Source organism: Mya arenaria, chromosome 4 (assembly GCF_026914265.1).
Source record: "Mya arenaria isolate MELC-2E11 chromosome 4, ASM2691426v1".
Taxonomy (NCBI): Eukaryota; Metazoa; Mollusca; class Bivalvia; order Myida; family Myidae; genus Mya; species Mya arenaria.
The window spans coordinates 24,977,104-24,994,871 of NC_069125.1; the positions used below are offsets into that span (position 1 = coordinate 24,977,104).

The window sequence follows — 17,768 nt, forward strand, 5'->3', positions numbered from 1 at the left end:
CAATCATAATGTAAATAAGTGTTTTCTGATGCATTACCATGAAAAAAATGGTCGAAGATCATAAGCGAGGCGCTTAAAGCGTTTGTTTCGAATTCATCCTACTGCCTTTAAACATAAATAGTGTTTAAATGTTTTAGGCTACTGGGCTTGTCCCTGCAGTTTCCATTGTGGCTTTGTAAAGTGGTTTAGTAAGTCTTAAACAATTGTAGTTCTTCTTGATTGCGTTGCCTTAAATATTAAAGCTGCACTCTCACAGATTTATTTTTTTGTGCTCGAATTAGCCAATTTGCGTAAATGTCAGGATACGAGTGATTTAAGACTGCTGACAAATATTAGTTCGCAGTATATTTTGTATATTATTTTCATGTTAGAAAATTAATGTTTTATACCTTAAACCGTTACTAAAGCTTTAAGAAAAATGCATTTTTCCGGCATTTAACCAAGCAATTCACTGAATTGAGATTTGTTCTATTGTGAGTTCTTTAATATGACTGAATTGAAGGCAATGGTGCCAAAATCAGCTGATTCTGCTACCAAAATATGAAAGTGTCAAAACTTAACAATTTGTGAGAGTGCAGCTTTAAACACTGATATCCATTGTGTGTAAAACATCATTTGATTATTAAACAAATAATGTATTGAGGAATGAGCAACCTCTCGCCAGTTAACATGCAATACCTTCACACACAAAAACAACAAATAAGTTTGACAATGCTTACTTATAAGATCAGTTGTTAGGCCATATAAGTGTCTTCTTCAAAGTGCTCTACATTGAAACATGATTGCTCCTCTTTTCATAATATTGTTTTTTGGATGCCAGACCAGAATAACCAAAACTCAATGTTAGACAGACTATATTTTAACCTTTTTTTTCTGTAAAACGAAAACACAGTACAGCCATATATTTGATATGATCCAAACTCATGCAAATAGAAGAAAAAGTGCTTTTATCTGCCACTAATCTCTGGATATAAAACTGACTCTCCCAGACTATGCCAAATAAAGCTGTTTATCTTTAAACCCTTCGATATAGAGAAAACATAAGAATGTATGACTTTTGATCAGAAAGACAATACATTCATTCACTATTGGAACCTCTAAGCAAATACGTCCACTGTTTAAGATGTAGAAACTGTAACAAATAGAGAGATAAATCTCAATAGTTCATTGCATGTAGCACCCTGACATGTTTTATCATGACATGTACCAAAACATAGGTTTAATAAATCAATTTACAATCTAGGGAATCAAACGAGTATTTGAATATTCAAATATTTGAGGGAAAGTATATCTTAACTTTAGATATAAGAGATTCCTTATTTATTTCATTAACACAACATATATAAAACATGCCAAGGCATCAAACTGCATAAAAACATTTAGTAGAAGACATCCCATAATGTGGTGGATTGATTTTGGCTCCTGAAGTAAACAAAAGTGCCTTGAGCAAATTTTTGTCTCAGTCAAACTAAAGATGCACGCTTACTCCCATAGGAGATGTACCTCAATAAATACCATTGTTTTAATTTACCGAAAAGCATGAATAAATATGGAAGAGGGGTTCATATAGAAAGGTGCAGAAAACACAGTATTTCTACCTTATAAAACAACAAGTTGATCACTGTAATCGGCTCTTAATACACGAAACATGCAAATGGAACTGTTTCAATTCCTGAATGGAGAATAGAGAAAATTATACTATTGATTTCATGCTTCCAAGGCACGATTTCCAAAACTTTCAAACCCTCCGACTGATTGAGTTGCGTGAAAATCTTTAAAACTAAGCCATATCAATTTAAATTTGAGGCTGCAGAATTAATAGATTCTATTATTTTGAGATTTCCCTTGGGAAAGCGAAAGAAATCCCAAATCTTGTTTGTCATTCGTCAATCCGTCAAGTTTTCCCTGTGTATATCCTGGATTCCTAATTCAATTAAGCGTGTGAATTGATAATTAACTAGATATGGGACCGTCTTATTCGGCAGGTTCATAAATTGTTCCGGGAAATCTTCGTAGTTTTTATGTTGCAATAGATGAGTTGCAATAGATGAGATTTTCAAAAGAAATGGGATCTGTTTGGGAGAAGATAAATTATGTAATCAAAACTAATGTTCCACTTTTAAAACAGTTCTTTCAAGATAGCGCAAATTTTCAAAGACCTTCATGGTCCGTTTAATTACATTTGTTTTACAATAAAACTCAGAAAGTGTAAATAAAAGTGCTCCACCCTTGAACCACAAATTTTATGTTCCAATAAAGGTTACTTTATTGATTTTATTGCCTTTAAGAATGCTGTTATGTACACATCTACTTTTAAAGTATTTTTTTCTGGAACATAGTGTTTGTTAGATTTCATGGAATACTATTCAACCCCCGTCAACCCATCCCGTCCCCCTGATGAAGTTGTGTCACATTATATAACAACTCAAATATAATGCACATGTGTTTTGACTTGGTTATGACTTCATTTCTTTGTTTCTGAAATACAACAATATTTTATAAACTCTCTATTTAACAAACAATGTATTTTCTTCAAAAGTGATCTGACAAAAGCAATTGCAATTAAGTTCAGGTATTTTTCATTCTTGAGTTTTATTCATTTCAAAATTATTATCATTACACAAATGCATACAAAATATCGATGGCACCGAATGAAAATGAAAAACCAGTAAATAGATTTTGGCGCAATTTATTTTAATTAACTTTCTTGAATATTCTTAATTTCGCGCTTCTGTTGAGAAAACACTCTTTCCAAGAGCCAATCAAAAGGCAAAAAAATCACCATATGATAAAGAGTGGCAATTGCATTGGATGAATAAAATTCTGGTATTTGCAGGCTTAGTGCAAGACAGTTTCAATTCCACATAAAATTGATTATTACATCAATTTTGTTCACTTACCCTTAACATTGTTAAAAACAATAAGACAGGTTCGGAATTTTCACTTATCAGTTTTTGGTCTCTGCTGAAAAGTACCATTTTGGCATTTACTGGTTTTTCATTTGGTGCCATCGATATGCAAATACAAAAAACAACAACATAGAAGTCATAAAAAACACAAACAGACATAACAGCACAGCAAGTGAAAGATCAGCAGTTTTTAATCAGTCAACCAAGAAGCATAGCTAACAAAAAAGCGACTTGAAGAAAGTGCACATGTTTAACGTTCGTCTGTTGATTTTCAGTTAAAAAGAGGCAGATCTCGATAATTATTAAATCCAGAATTATGGGCCTTGCTGTACATGTGTGAATTGTCAGTCTCATCCTTTGTACCAAGTTGCATTTTAATATCTTGGAAGGTTATTTAAGTAATGGGCAAAGTTAAAAGATTTTGCCCACCAACGAAGACCACAACACCACAGCTTTAACAATAATTTGACTTTTTTCATTGAGTGACAAGCTTAAAATTATACAGCCAGAGTAATAACATTTACTTCACACATGCGTAATATCATTGATAATGTATATACTAAATTTCATGGGAATATCTTGAATGTTATTCCCATTTTTCAAATCTTTGCAGATCTCTGCTGCCAATGACACCTTAGCTATGACAATATGGTGGTGAAGTCCTAACTGTGTTCAAGAAAGTCTGAAATGTATCTGAGCAATTGGATTAAAATAACAAGTGATCACAATGCATTCAATTACTTAAAAATAACATTTAAGATTGTTTTCAAATTGGCTGTAATTTCCTGTTTTTCGACAAATTGCTTTGCCACAAATGGAAACATAGTTGTTTCCCCCACATGAATCATTTTCACTGGTGACGTCAGATATTATACTGTTAAAAAATTGCAAAGAAACAGAAGAAAGATGATGATTTCAACAGTTTAACAACTAAGCATAACTAAACTTTGTTAGGCCCTGATTTCACGAAACATCTTAAGTTACATGTAACAGGATAAAGCTATGGAAAACTCACCATTTAACATTTGGTATAGCATGTGATTTTGTTTCGTTGTTCAGTAATTTGTTGACATTTAAAGAAAAATCATTCTCATACACCAGGGTGAAGATGCTATGGTACCATTCTCATACACCAGGGTGAAGATGCTATAGTACCATTCTCATACACCAGGGTGAAGATGCTATGGTACCATTCTCATACACCAGGGTGAAGATGCTATGGTACCATTCTCATACACCAGGGTGAAGATGCTATGGTACCATTCTCATACAGTGTGAAGATGCTATGGTACCATTCTCATACACCAGGGTGAAGATGCTATGGTACCATTCTCATACACCAGGGTGAAGATGCTATGGTACCATTCTCATACACTAGAGTGATGATGCTATGTGTACCACAGATATATCATTATCAAACCTCTGAAGAATAAGAATGAGACAAATATGTAAAAAAATCTTAATAATCTGCTGTTAAAAAAATCAAATTGAAGTAAGTAATTTGGCGAAATTAAATAAACTAATTAAGCTTATTTTGCTTAAGAAATTTTGAGAAACAGGGACCAGATATTATGCCATAAACAATCCACATATATAATTTGCCTTAGATAATGAACACATGAGGTATTGAAAAGATTACTCCTCCAATCAACAAATACAAAAACAACTCAAAATATGCGTAGCATTACAGGATTTTTAGCACAAGTTGTTACAAAAATTAGTTGTTGACATAAGCAACACATTGCATTCAAATGATTACAGTTCAATTATTTAAGGGCTGATTTAGGTTAATCCTTGTATTTTGGTCAGTGCAAGGTTATTTAAGTTCAATTAGGCCTTCACTTTTATCTTGGCCCTATATAATAAAACGTTTTCATACGCAGATGAAACCCTATTCTAAAATATGCAATGAAAATATTTTCAATTAATGTTAGCAAAAAAAATTAAGTGATCATCCAATAAAAATGGGGAAATGTTTTCATACACAGACGCAACACTAATTTAAAATATGCAATGCAAATATTTTCAATCATTATTTGCAAAATATTTAAGTGATTATCCCACAAGAATGGGGCATGTTTTCATACACAGATGAATTGCTATTGTAAAATATTCAATGTTAATATTATCACTTATTATTTGCAAATTTTCTATGAGATAATCCAAAAAAAAAAAGTGGGAAAATAACGCTTCAATGATATGAGGTTGTCATAAATATTGGCTGTTCAAAGTGCAGAAGCATCACTGATGTCACATTCATTTTACATACTTAATTATCATTTAACCAAACACAAGCGTCGGTATTGATGTGTCAGAGGTATTCCGATGATGTTGTGTTCTTCCGAATATGAAAGAAATCAGCGGGACTGTTAATATTTAATTCTGACTACAGAAGTGATTTCCTTTCCAAATCAAGGGTTCTGCCTAAGAGCTATTCTCGTCAAACATATTACCTGTGGGGTAAGGCAATTATTTTTATAATACATAGGTGGGTGTCATTTTTACTAAATTGGACCCCAAAAAGGGTAAATTTGCTACGGTAGGGGGATGGCATAATTAAGAAGTGCCTTCCCCCCGTGGGTTATATGTCTAAATAAAAAAGCCCTAAGAGCAAAATTAATTATTACACATTTAACACAAACTATTGCGAGTTAAACTCTGTATAAAAATAAATATGTAACATCTCACAAACAAATATGGTAGATCTGATGGTCTTAAAATGATTTTGTACTAATTTCTTTCAATCGTTTGAAAACCAGTCACTCAGCTGCCAGTCGTCTGCTCGATATAATGTCCAAATATAGAAGCAGTTGCCTAGCAACACCTGAAACACCCGCCCTACTATAATGTCATTTGGCAGCAATGACCAGGGCCAGGCAGGTGTGGTATGACTACAGCTGTGATCGTACAGTTGGGTAGTGTATTGTGTGACTAGTATTACTACTGCAACTTTCACTAGGAATGGTGATCGCCATGGTGATGAATCCTCGTCTACGTCTGACAGTTCTAGGTCATCATTCTGAAAGTACATGTAATCTCTAAAGAATTTCAAATATTTTCAACTAAAAAATGAAGGCACTAGGGACAATTTTAAAGCTTTTATGGCACAGACTGGTGTTTTTATTGTTAAACAAATACATATTAATTCTGAACATTCTTTTTATTTCAGACATGACACAATTATTGCAAGTAGCCTAAATGAATTACATACCATTTGGAGTATGATGAAAATTTATTGTTCCCTGATAACATGTTTATTTCTAAGAATAAATACTGCTTACAGACAGCTGTATATTAAATCAATCAAAGAACCAACATTGGAGAAGAGCCAGACAAGCAGATAACAATGCTATTTTGTTTTTGTTGTTTTCTCAAATAGATCAAGGGATATCACTGAACAATGATTTAAAGATGCACTCTTACTCCAAACTAAGATTTACCACAATTAATACAATTGTTTTGATATACCAAAAAGGATGAATAAATGTTGAAAACAATGGTTCTTATGAAGGATATTGAGTTTAGTTTGAAATAAATGTGCTGAAAACACGGTATTTCTACCTTATGAGACTATAGTACATCACAGTAAATCTTTAAGCACCCACCAATAATTTAATATTTTTGTGTTTTCAGCTATTGAAAATATTGTTATAATCTTGTTATCAGTAATTAATATTTCCCATGAATGTATTACTTAGTATTTAAAGGATAATCACTCAAAATGTATGATGGTTATACATGTGTATGTATTGACTTTGAATAAGAGTGTCACTTTAAGTGATAGCTGTAGGTCTTGTTACACAAGTGTGTACTGTATCTTGTAATAACTTTCACAGTTTTAAATCTTAAAGTGACACTTGTATTCAAAATCAATAAATACACATGTATAATAAACATTAATTTTGAGTGATAAACCTTTAACTACTTACTAAATAATGCATTAATTTTATGAAAATATTAATTACTGATAACAAGATTGTAACCATGTATTTAAAAGCAGAAAACGCAAAAATATTAAATGATTGGTAAGTGCTAAAATATTTACTGTGATGTACTATCCCCTCATACGGTAGAAATACCATGTTTTCTGCACATTTCTTTCAATTAAACTCGGTATCCTTCATAAGAACCATTGTTTTCGACATTTATTCATCTTTTTCGGTATATTAAAACATTTGTATTAATTGTGGTAGTCTTATAAGGAAGTAAGAGTTCACCTTTAAACAGTGTTTGAAAATGGGCAAGTTTTAAGTTTTGCATGCAGGCTTTAATAATACTTCATCATTTTCATTGAAAAGCAGGTGAGCCGAAATTATCACGCTTCACAAGTTTGTTTTCGCATACCTCAAGACCGCAGTTTCTTATTGTTCTATGCATGAGAAAGACGACGCTGTACAGACGTATGCACAGCAGGGCCATCACCTGAGGGCTGATAAACCGACGGAGAAACAGCATAGCTAGCTTGGCACTGTCTGTAATGTAAAACAGAATTCATACAAAGGCACTACAGAGTGAATACCATTGCTTGCCTGTTGCTTATTTCAGTCAAACTAGGGGCATAATACGACAGTTATTAAAGTGAGATTTATGGGCTTGCTATGCTCACATGTATTGTCTCTGGCAACTAATTTCATTTAAATATCAGAAATGGTTTTTGAGTTAATGCCACGTTAAAGTTTTTACACAACACCACAGCCGCCACTGCAATTGCAACCTCAGAGAATGTGCACTGAAGTCTCAGGGCAGCACAATTTTTCAGAAATCGTGTTGTTTTTAAGTCTAAATAATTCTCCTACAGGGATACAAAAAATACCAACGATGTCAGCTCAACTGGACAGGCCTGCACTGATATTTTGTTCTTGTTATATCCCTGTGAACATTGAATAGCAAAAAATTGTGAATGTCTTTTCCTGTACATTTTTAAAGATAAAATATAAGGAGATTTAAAATATCTATTAACTTTTATTTTGTCAAGACAAAATCTAAAAGGGTTTAATGTTGGTAAAAACAGAAACTCTTTTAAACTCTTAATTTATCAGAATCAATATTCTATATAGGAACAAATCTTTAGGATAAATTCAACAGTTGAAAGCAAAAGAATCCTAAATGCCAACTAAAATAGATGCACTCAGGGATGTTTGCCCTCCCCCTTCCACCTAAATTAGCTCATCAAAACATCATTTGGTATAAGGGGGATAGAAAATCTAAAAAGGTACTTATTTTTCTATGTGTAAACAGACAAGTTATCTCTTTGCATGCTGTTTAAAGGTAGATTTTGATTTAAAAGCATCTAACATGCATAGGCCGGCAGTTCTTGTATCTTAAGGTATTCAACCCCAGTGTTAAGGTGACATTTGTACATATTCATATCAAAACATTCTATGAGTAAAATATGTAATGTTTGACCAAAATAGGTTTACTACACAGCCTTTGTGGCTTTCTTAACAGAATAGAAGGCTGTTTTCATTTTCAGTTGAAAATCAGTATAGAACTGAATTATTCAGATTCATCTATAATGAAATATATTTTTGAAAGTAATTTGCTTCACATAACCCTTATCAGTAAATACTTAATCATTGAATCATACACTTAATCAGTTAGAGCTACACTAAATCTGTTAATCTTCTATCAGTAGACCATATCCTAAAAAAAGTAAACCCTATCCTTAATCTAAATCAGGAAATCCCAGCCTTAATCCTTAAAACTAAATCAGTAAATCCATCCTTATCCGTCAACCAAATCAATAATCAGTAAACCATAAATAATCAGTGATCTGTACCAATTATCAGTAAGTCATATATTTTCAAAATATATAAATATGTGTTACATGAGTTCAATGGGAAGCACAATAAAAACATAAAAATCAACAGCTAATGGGCTTCCACAATAATAGGTTTATTTAGGGTTGGAAAACCTTAAAACACAGGCAGCATCTTCTCCATAAATCATCCAAGTCTTAGATAATGCTGTAGCAACTTACATAAACCAGAGTGCACAATGTAAGACCAAGAACTCTGCTTATGCTCAAACTTTAGAATGTTCCTGGTTAATGTCTCAAGAAATCATAAGTGGAATTGTGGTGCATTGAGAGAAAGGCAGGACTGATTAGAAAATGTGTTTTTTCTGATAATAATGCTATAAATATCTTCCTGAACCTATTTACCTGAATGCTAACTGTGTGCACATGATAATATTAATAAATAGTTATGCCAAAATAAAATCTGACAGAAACAGCGTAAACATGAGATCTGTAAAATGTATGGATTGCAAGTTTAATTTTTATTATGCTATTCACTATTACATGGGTTATTAAGTTTGAAATTTGGAAAGAGCTGGAATGTGTACATCAAGTTATTTAAGCAAAGTCGGACCAACAAGTATTTGCAATAAAACAGCTTAAAGGGGCCTGCATTAGTTTCAATAATATTATTAAAAGATTATCAAAGTTGTCAGTTTTGGGTACATATGCATCAACAAGACTTTGAATTTGTTTTGTCTTAAAGCAATATGTATTTGCTAACATTGTACACTCTGATTTTGGAAATAATTTTCTTGAAGAAAAGTATTTGAATCAGGAATAATTATATCCCTAAGCGAAGATTCCTATTTCTCCCACCTCAGATAAGTAGATCCAAAAATTTAACCATGCTAGAAATTCTTATCTTGCCCAAGGGCAAAGATAAAACAAGTACCCGTATGGAACTCCTTATTTTATTGTCATAACACAATTACCTCCCTTGTTGAAGACCGTTGTCTGTAGCATTATGGAAACCTTGTCTTGTGGCAATATTTAGAATGCTTATTAATTATTTATTCAAATGGCACCATAATTTTTTTTCACACACACCATTCAAGAAATAATGCTGCACTCTCCTCAGAACTATTTAAAGACCGATTTGACTATTAACATAATCGGAATCACTGCACGCATATCCATGACAACCACGAATTATCACATATCCAAACGCATTTATTTTCACTACGCACAAAAGAGTTCCAGCAAAAAAATACATTTTTACTTTATTTTGTTTAACTGAGGTGGGTGAAAAAGCATCTACCATAGCCGCTCGTGTAAGATAGGTTCATCCCGACCCTCGCGCAGGGTGTTATGCGGTATCTTGGTAAACCTTGTTTCTGCAAAACACCCTACACTCGGTCAGGATGAACCTATCTTACACTCTCAGCCATGGAAGATACTTATAATCACCCTGCGCTCAGTTACAGTGTTTAGCAAGAGATAAAAATAGATTCCTGTCACAATACTGTCCCATTTTTGCGCTCAGCTAAACACTCTATGATGACACCATAAATTACTACCACTAGGTTACCTCATATATTCTCATATTTAGAATACCCTAACAGCTTCTTTACAGTTTTAGAACACATTTTTGGGAAACTTAATATAAATCTATAATACAGCTCAAGTATTAACATTGGTTTAACTAGTTTCAGTCCCGTAGAGACATGTGTACATTTTACAGAGAAATAATCCTTCAAGACGGCTTGATTTTTCTTAAATATCAAAAGACTACTGAACCATCGAAATTACTGATTGAAATACACTATGAAATGTATGTTATAACCAACAGTTTTCCTTACCTAATGACATATGTATAACTTTGTATGTTTCTGTCCACAACGACCCTTTGGCATGATACCTGAAAAACGAAAACATTATAATACTTATCATGTAAGAAAAACTACAACATGTCATCAATTATACTTGTTTTATGAACATTTGCATAGCTGTAGTTTTCTCTCATGGGCTACTGGTGAGGTCGTACCAACATGAGATTGTACCAAAGCAAAGTGGCGCCAGATTTAGATAAGGAGTCCTAATTGTATATTATATTGTTAACTGTGAACAACAATATGGTAGAATTATAGGCAACTAGTCATAAAATCAGACTTACTTTTAAGTATACATACATGTTAACATGTTTTTTCACTACTTAACTTTAAATATCAAATGTAAAAAATATAACACTCTTATATTCAGTGATGTTTTACCATGTGACATATAAATGGGACGAATTCTCTTCTAATCCTGTCATGGTTGATTATGTTACATACTTGATATTCTATTACATGTATGTATATGAATGTATATGTATTTATATGTTTACACACATGTAGATGTATATATATATACACGTATGAACATGCATGTATATATGTGTATGTTTGTATATGTATGTATATGTATGTTGTATATTTATGTATATGTTTGTAAATGTATGTAAATGTATGTATATGTATGTATGTGTTTGTAAATGTATGTATATGTTTGTATGTGTTTGTAAATGTATGTATGTGTTTGTAAATGTATGTATATGTATGTATGTGTTTGTATATGTATGTTTATGTATGTTACACACAGAGCTCGTACTTTGGGGAATGAAATGTTTTCCAAGTGCCACTACCCTGGACAGATAGGTAGGTAGATGCTATGTACCCGTAAGTTTTGTATGTACATGTTTCATATGTTTGTAAATGTATGTATATGTTTGTAATTGTATGTATATGTTTGTGTATATATGTATGTATATGTTTGTAAATGTGTGTATATGTTTGTAAATGTATGTATATGTTTGTGTATATATGTATGTATATGTTTGTAAATGTGTGTATATGTTTGTAAATGTGTGTATATGTTTCATATGTTTGTATATGTATGTATATGTTTGTGTATATATGTATGTATATGTTTGTATGTACATATTATGTAAATGCATGTATATGAATGTTCATTTTTGTATATGTTTGTTTTTATTTGTATGTTTATGTCTGTATATGTATGTATATTTATGTTAATTTATGTATATATAGTATTATACAATGTAAAAAAACAAAAAAACTGTGATGATTGCAATTCTAATTTCATAGAATTCATCAAGGCTCAAAACTTAAGGCTCAAAACTTATGGCTCAATACTCAAGGCTTAAAACTCAAGCCTCAAAACTCAAGACTCAATATTGAAGCCAAATTTGCAATTTTATCTTCATCAAGGCTCATATCTTTTACCATATGAACCCATCATGTGACTCCTTGTACGCATGCATATTTTCATTGTCAGAATTAATTACTATTTTTAACCCAATACACATAAGGCTTTTTTTAGTTGTGCCAAGTATTCACTTTTATGTTTCAATGTCGGGCTGGGTGACAAACTTTGTTCACAAGCTGTAACATACGACCATCGTAATCTATATAATACGACCATGGCTAATGACACATATTTTATATCATTGAAGACAAAAATTGCTATGAAGCAGCTTTAAACAATTTAGGCAAAAAGAATATAAATAAGTGAAACTTCCAAGGGTTTTACCTGTACCACGAATTCGGCTTTTGAAGGGGATGATTTGCCAGGGCGATTTCTTCCCTCATCACGTAAACTATCAACATGGAACTCAACGTCACAAACGCCACATCACTAATGATTCCTACATAGAGAAGAAAATCAAACAAATGCTTACAAATTAATTCTCATAAATTATCACTATAAAGTATTCATTCAATGGCTTAAAACATCAAATTAAATTAATTTTCCTATGTTGCGTTGTGTGTCAATGATCAGTTGAAGAGCAAAGTCTAGTGTTCAGCATTTAAGACTCTGGATCAGAGGGTGACCAATGTTCAGTTGCTAGTACTGGATAGGTTAATGAGTATTATTGACCGCCCCGATAACTCAGTGGTAGAGAGTTTGCTTCGGGTTTGGAAGGTTGGGTGTTTAAACCCCAGCTTAAACCGAAAGATGTTTAAATATGGTACCAGTAGCTCCCTTGCTCGGCATTTAAAGAGTAGTACTGGGAACATGGTGTACTCAGTACTGGTTCAACCCAGAAAATTTGTACCCTGTGTATCGGTGCTTTACACTGACCACATTTAAGAACCAAGAGGTCTTTCCGCAAACAGCTAGGGCATCGCACCCGGATTTTGTGTATCTCGCTCTGTTTCTTCAAGTCTTTTAATGTCTGGATTGGACAGCAGATAGCAGTCACTTCTATTTCATGTCACTTATGGCATTTAAACACAATTTAAGTCATGATGGCATCACAGCTGGGTCAAGCCATAATGCAGCCAATGGGCGCAGGCAGACATTGATAAACCCACATACAAAAACATGAGTCTTATCATAAACAAATGTAAAGCAAACTTTAACAAGAGCGTCATGGTGTTTCTTATGAATATGTTTGACAGTTTTGAGTTAGGGCCATTCCCCCAAGGTCAAAGATTTTAAAATGCTAAATAGTACCTGAACTCTTTTTTTCCAAAAAAACAAATGAGCTAAAAAATTATACATGTATTAGGTTTAAAAGCTATAAAAAGAGTGTCCGAGCATAAATGTTACATAAGCTTGTTTGTTGTTAAGAAGTGTAACGTTGAATGAAGGTCACTTATAGCTTGTGATGAAACCTCCCATTTTTGACATACAAACCACCTTGAATTGTTAACAAGAGGTGTGAACAGATATCGAAATTTGTTGTTTTTTATTGTTGGCCAAGAGACATAACTCAACAATCATTTTAGTATTAATTGGACTTGCCACACCAGCATAATTGGTAAACGCTAAGTAGACTTAGTTTTATGTGAATACCAACATAAATTTTAGTTATGGTAAAAAAATTATGTCTTTGCACAACTTTCCAGAAATATGTTAAATACATGCTCAATACAATGCGTAAATAATACCTGAGGGAATTGGAAAATTATAGTCAATAGGTAATTGTATGTCCAATAGCAGCACAAGCTTTAAGTTAAACATACAAACATCTTTATAGACACATTGAATGTTTTTTTGTTTTCATGTATCCATATGCATGGTAGCCAACCAGTGTGCCATTGGTCAGTGGCATGATTTCATTGTAAAAGCAACCAATATATTATCTTGGTTGGTAATAATCATGTGAATTGTTACTCATCAATCTGTCTATTACACTCAGGTCATACATACATGACGACAAATAAGATTGGTCATCAGTGTCAATATGAGCTTAATAATACTAATACAAAGAAGAACAACTTTTTCTTGAGTTGACAATACCTCAACTCTTGTGGGTTTTTTAAATATAGCCAAAGTTTTACAAAATTAGTGTTTTTAGGTGAGTAAATACTTGAAAATATTCGAGAAACTGGGGCCCATCAAGCTTAAAAGGTTGCCGTATAAACTACCTTGATGTGACATCCACATCATGTTGTGTGCCGCCAGTAGCACACTGAAGCTAAGAACCAGCATTACCAGCCTGCAAGATAATATTTTGAACATTAAATTTAGATTTATTAAGTTTATACTAATATCTTTTAGTTTGATTGTGACAAAAGCTTATAGCTTTTAGAATCAGGCTGTATCATGGGTAGAAACCAGTTCTGATTTTCTTTTTTAGAGGCCATGAGGAAGTTCTTGGAGATGAAACCCACAACCTCTTTGTGAACATTAACACCACTAGACCCCTCTCACACTTTTTACACTCACAAACATACTTATATATGATGGTTGGAATAAAATTTTATTAAGATATTTTGTCACAATTCATAATCATTTGAACCATACTTTCAAAACTTTTGATTTAAGTAAAATACTTAAAATTGGCTTAAAAAATTAAAGCTGTTTCTTAACAAAGGAAATGCATATTCTGTGCAAGTGCTTGCTTTCATATTTAAGCTTTATTTACCAGAACTGAATGTCCGATCCTTCTGTGAAGATGATAAACACCATGACAGCCAACAGCGCGTAGCACCCGGCAGAGAACAAAGTCAGGAGTAACTGTAAAATTGTTACAAAATTAAGTTAAGGTTTTAGTTCAAAAATATGGAAGGGCCCTGCACCCTGTCCTTTTTTTGGTAGCACTCTTCTGCCTTCATGGAGGCCAGCACCAGCTGAATTCTGCCTTTATAGAATGAAATTCTTAAGACAGCCAAATATTTCGTCTGTTTCTTCTGTCCTTTTTAAAACATGGCTTAAAGCATATAGGTTGATACTTTGGGGACTTAGTATCTTAAGAAAAATGAGTTACATGCATGCTTATAAAAAATCACCAAGTGTACTACAAGAAGTTTTCAATTAACGGGCAAAACTCAACAATTGTTAAAGTCAAAGTCATAAGCCCTGATAAAAATACATGCATATTGTCACTAATAACATACAAACTTACTGTCAAGTGAATATTTTGAACAGATTTTAATAATTGACTCATTGGTTAAAGTGTGCACTAAGTTTACACTGACAGAGACACAGTTCATCAACTTTTCTTTAAAAAACAACAAAAAAATAACAGAGAAGTTAAAAATGTAAGAATTACGAATTCTATCTTCCAGCATCTTTTACCTTCCATTTCCATGCCTCATCTTCATCTTCTTCAATCTTTTCTGCACAGTTCCGACTGAACTGCATCACCAAGTTCAGGGCCAGCACGGTCTCGATGCACAGTAGAACCGGCTCCATTAACCATAGTAACCAACCGTACAGCCACACTGCAGGGTAGGGGATCACGCTCAGGGGTACGCAGATTACCAGAGCTGTTAGGAGGCATGCTTTGCAGTTTGGTATTATGTCTAACTGAAAATACACGCAATAGCGAGCCAATGAAATAATAAAAAACCTCACTCAATGTACAGCTCTTTGTTTTTGCTTAATACCGATTAGATTAATTCCATTTTTAGAAACTCAAGTAACTTGAATGAACAAAAATCACCTCCTTTTTGTAATTAGTAAACCTGTCAGGTCCAAAACATAGTAAAAACATTGTTTTATTGATCTCAGTCAGCATATTTTTTCTTCTTCATGAATTGTCCAGTCACTAATAATTTTCTTTTTTGTCAGGCTTGGCATCTTAGTAAAATTGTTACAATGCCATGCTTGCTGCATAAAAGACTGGCAGTCTGTTACAAGCACACTGTGCCCAAAGTGACCAATAAAAACACATTTTATGTTTTTCTAAGGTATTAATGCTAAAACCCAGTTACTGAAAAAATCAGCCAGACTGTCGGACTGATTTCTGTTCAGCAATCAAATTTGCCTGTCATGTCTGTCAGACCAACAGCCTTTCGAAAGTCTGCCATAGATCCAAGTGTTCACCTTAGATTTATAGGACAATGCTTTTGTGTTCAAGATCACTATGACATTGACCTGCTGACCTCAGAATCAATTGAGTCTGCTAGTCATGACCAACTTACCTACCAAGTTTTGATGACCCTAAGTCCAAGCAGACTTTAGTTATAACACACAGACAAGTTTTTAATTTGAAGGTTACCAAGACCTTGAGCTTTGACAAACTGACCTTAATATCAATATGGATTATCTGCTGGTCATCAATAACCTCGCTACCAAGTTTGAGAACCTTAGGCGCAAGCATTATCTTGTTATCAATCTGGCAAAGGTCTGGTGTCAGCGACCGATTGACAGACAAGTGCATAGCAATATATGTTCAAAGAGGGGGAGGGGGGGGAAGGCATTACAATATTTACGCAAGCTCACCTAGACAAAATTGGCAAACTACATTTTTATGTCAGCATAGGAAAACAAACAGACTTAGGCAGTGAATGTGGCATCCTACTCAAAAGTAATGATTACTCTCCCAGCATATTTTATGAACTTAAAGTTTATGGACAGGAGTATTTGTGTTAGTTTATTTTTATTGATGCAAAACTTAACAAAAACTTAATCCGTTCTGCACACCCTGTTAGTCGTAATAGACGTGTTATACGGGATTTTTCCAATCCCTAACGTCTAAATGGGTTTGTGCAAAAACCGGGGGTGTTTGGAAAATATTGAAATTGCATTAAGTTATTTTGCACAAAACAAGCATTTAATGCATTAAAACACATTATTTACCTTTCCAATAAAACGAAAGTTGACTGACACAGACAACAATTATGCCAAGCAGAACAAATCGACCCAATCGTAATAGCTCGGCCACCTCCGACAAGCTCGAGATAGACCTCGTAAATACGTAACAACTCGGCCAAACTCATAATTATTCGTTGGATATTTATTTTTTGTGTACGGAACTAATATAAAATAACATTATATCTGGTAATATTTCTTGTTTTTATGATACTTTATAGACGCAATATGCTTTAACCCGGAATCACGATCGGAATAACTACCCACTTTTCGTACAAAACAATTTGTACATGAAGGATTTGCCATATCAAAAATCGTAAAAAAAATCCATCAACGTACAATTATTTGGACTACACACCCTGTATGTTTGTATTTGCTTAAAAATTGGTTATTGTGTTGTTTTCTCATTTAAGACACAATCTTTAACAGCTTACCTCAAACTGGATACTGGTAAGTGATATACATGGTTAAGAATTCATAATTAAATATTTATTTATAGTCGGATACCATGAACAACAGTAAATATATAATAGCTTTTAAGTTTGACTGAAGACAGTTTAGAAACCAATGTCCGTTCTTTTTCTTGTTCATACAGGTCAAAATTGTCATATATTATAATTTAGATCATTTAAAGACACACTGAATTGTAACCATTAAGTTTTAAAAGGTTAAAAATCAAATCACATTAATACTTACCACATACTTCACATTTGGGATGAATTCTCCAGCTGTGATAAACGCCAAAATAATGATTGACAGTCGTAATATGAGCTCAGTTCCACTGAATGAACCAAAAAAGGGTATAGTTACAAGTAAAACATATGGCAGAAATTCTAAATAACATGAAAAGGGACAAAAACACATTTTCTTTGGTGGTGGGTAATTGTTTACATTTTCACCGGCACGGTTACTTCCGGGTTGACTTTCGCATTTTACAATCTTTCGTTGTAAAAATTGCAATTTACATGGTGTTTTAGTAAACCAGTCAGCAAAGAAGGCAGCAACCTAGTCTG

At 33.2% G+C, this 17,768-nt stretch overlaps 1 protein-coding gene across 1 annotated transcript; it reads right to left on the reverse strand.

Annotated features, from left to right (window-relative positions):
• Positions 1-1,305: 1,305 nt before the first annotated feature.
• Positions 1,306-17,667, reverse strand: LOC128229694 (uncharacterized). The gene is made up of 8 exons (XM_052941486.1): positions 17,452-17,667; positions 15,238-15,468; positions 14,585-14,676; positions 14,085-14,155; positions 12,241-12,355; positions 10,509-10,567; positions 7,254-7,381; positions 1,306-5,928 (listed from the first exon to the last, which is right to left on the reverse strand). The coding sequence occupies exons 1-8, from the start codon at positions 17,617-17,619 to the stop codon at positions 5,650-5,652; spliced, it is 1,143 nt and encodes a 380-aa protein (XP_052797446.1). The 5' UTR covers positions 17,620-17,667; the 3' UTR covers positions 1,306-5,649.
• Positions 17,668-17,768: the final 101 nt, after the last annotated feature.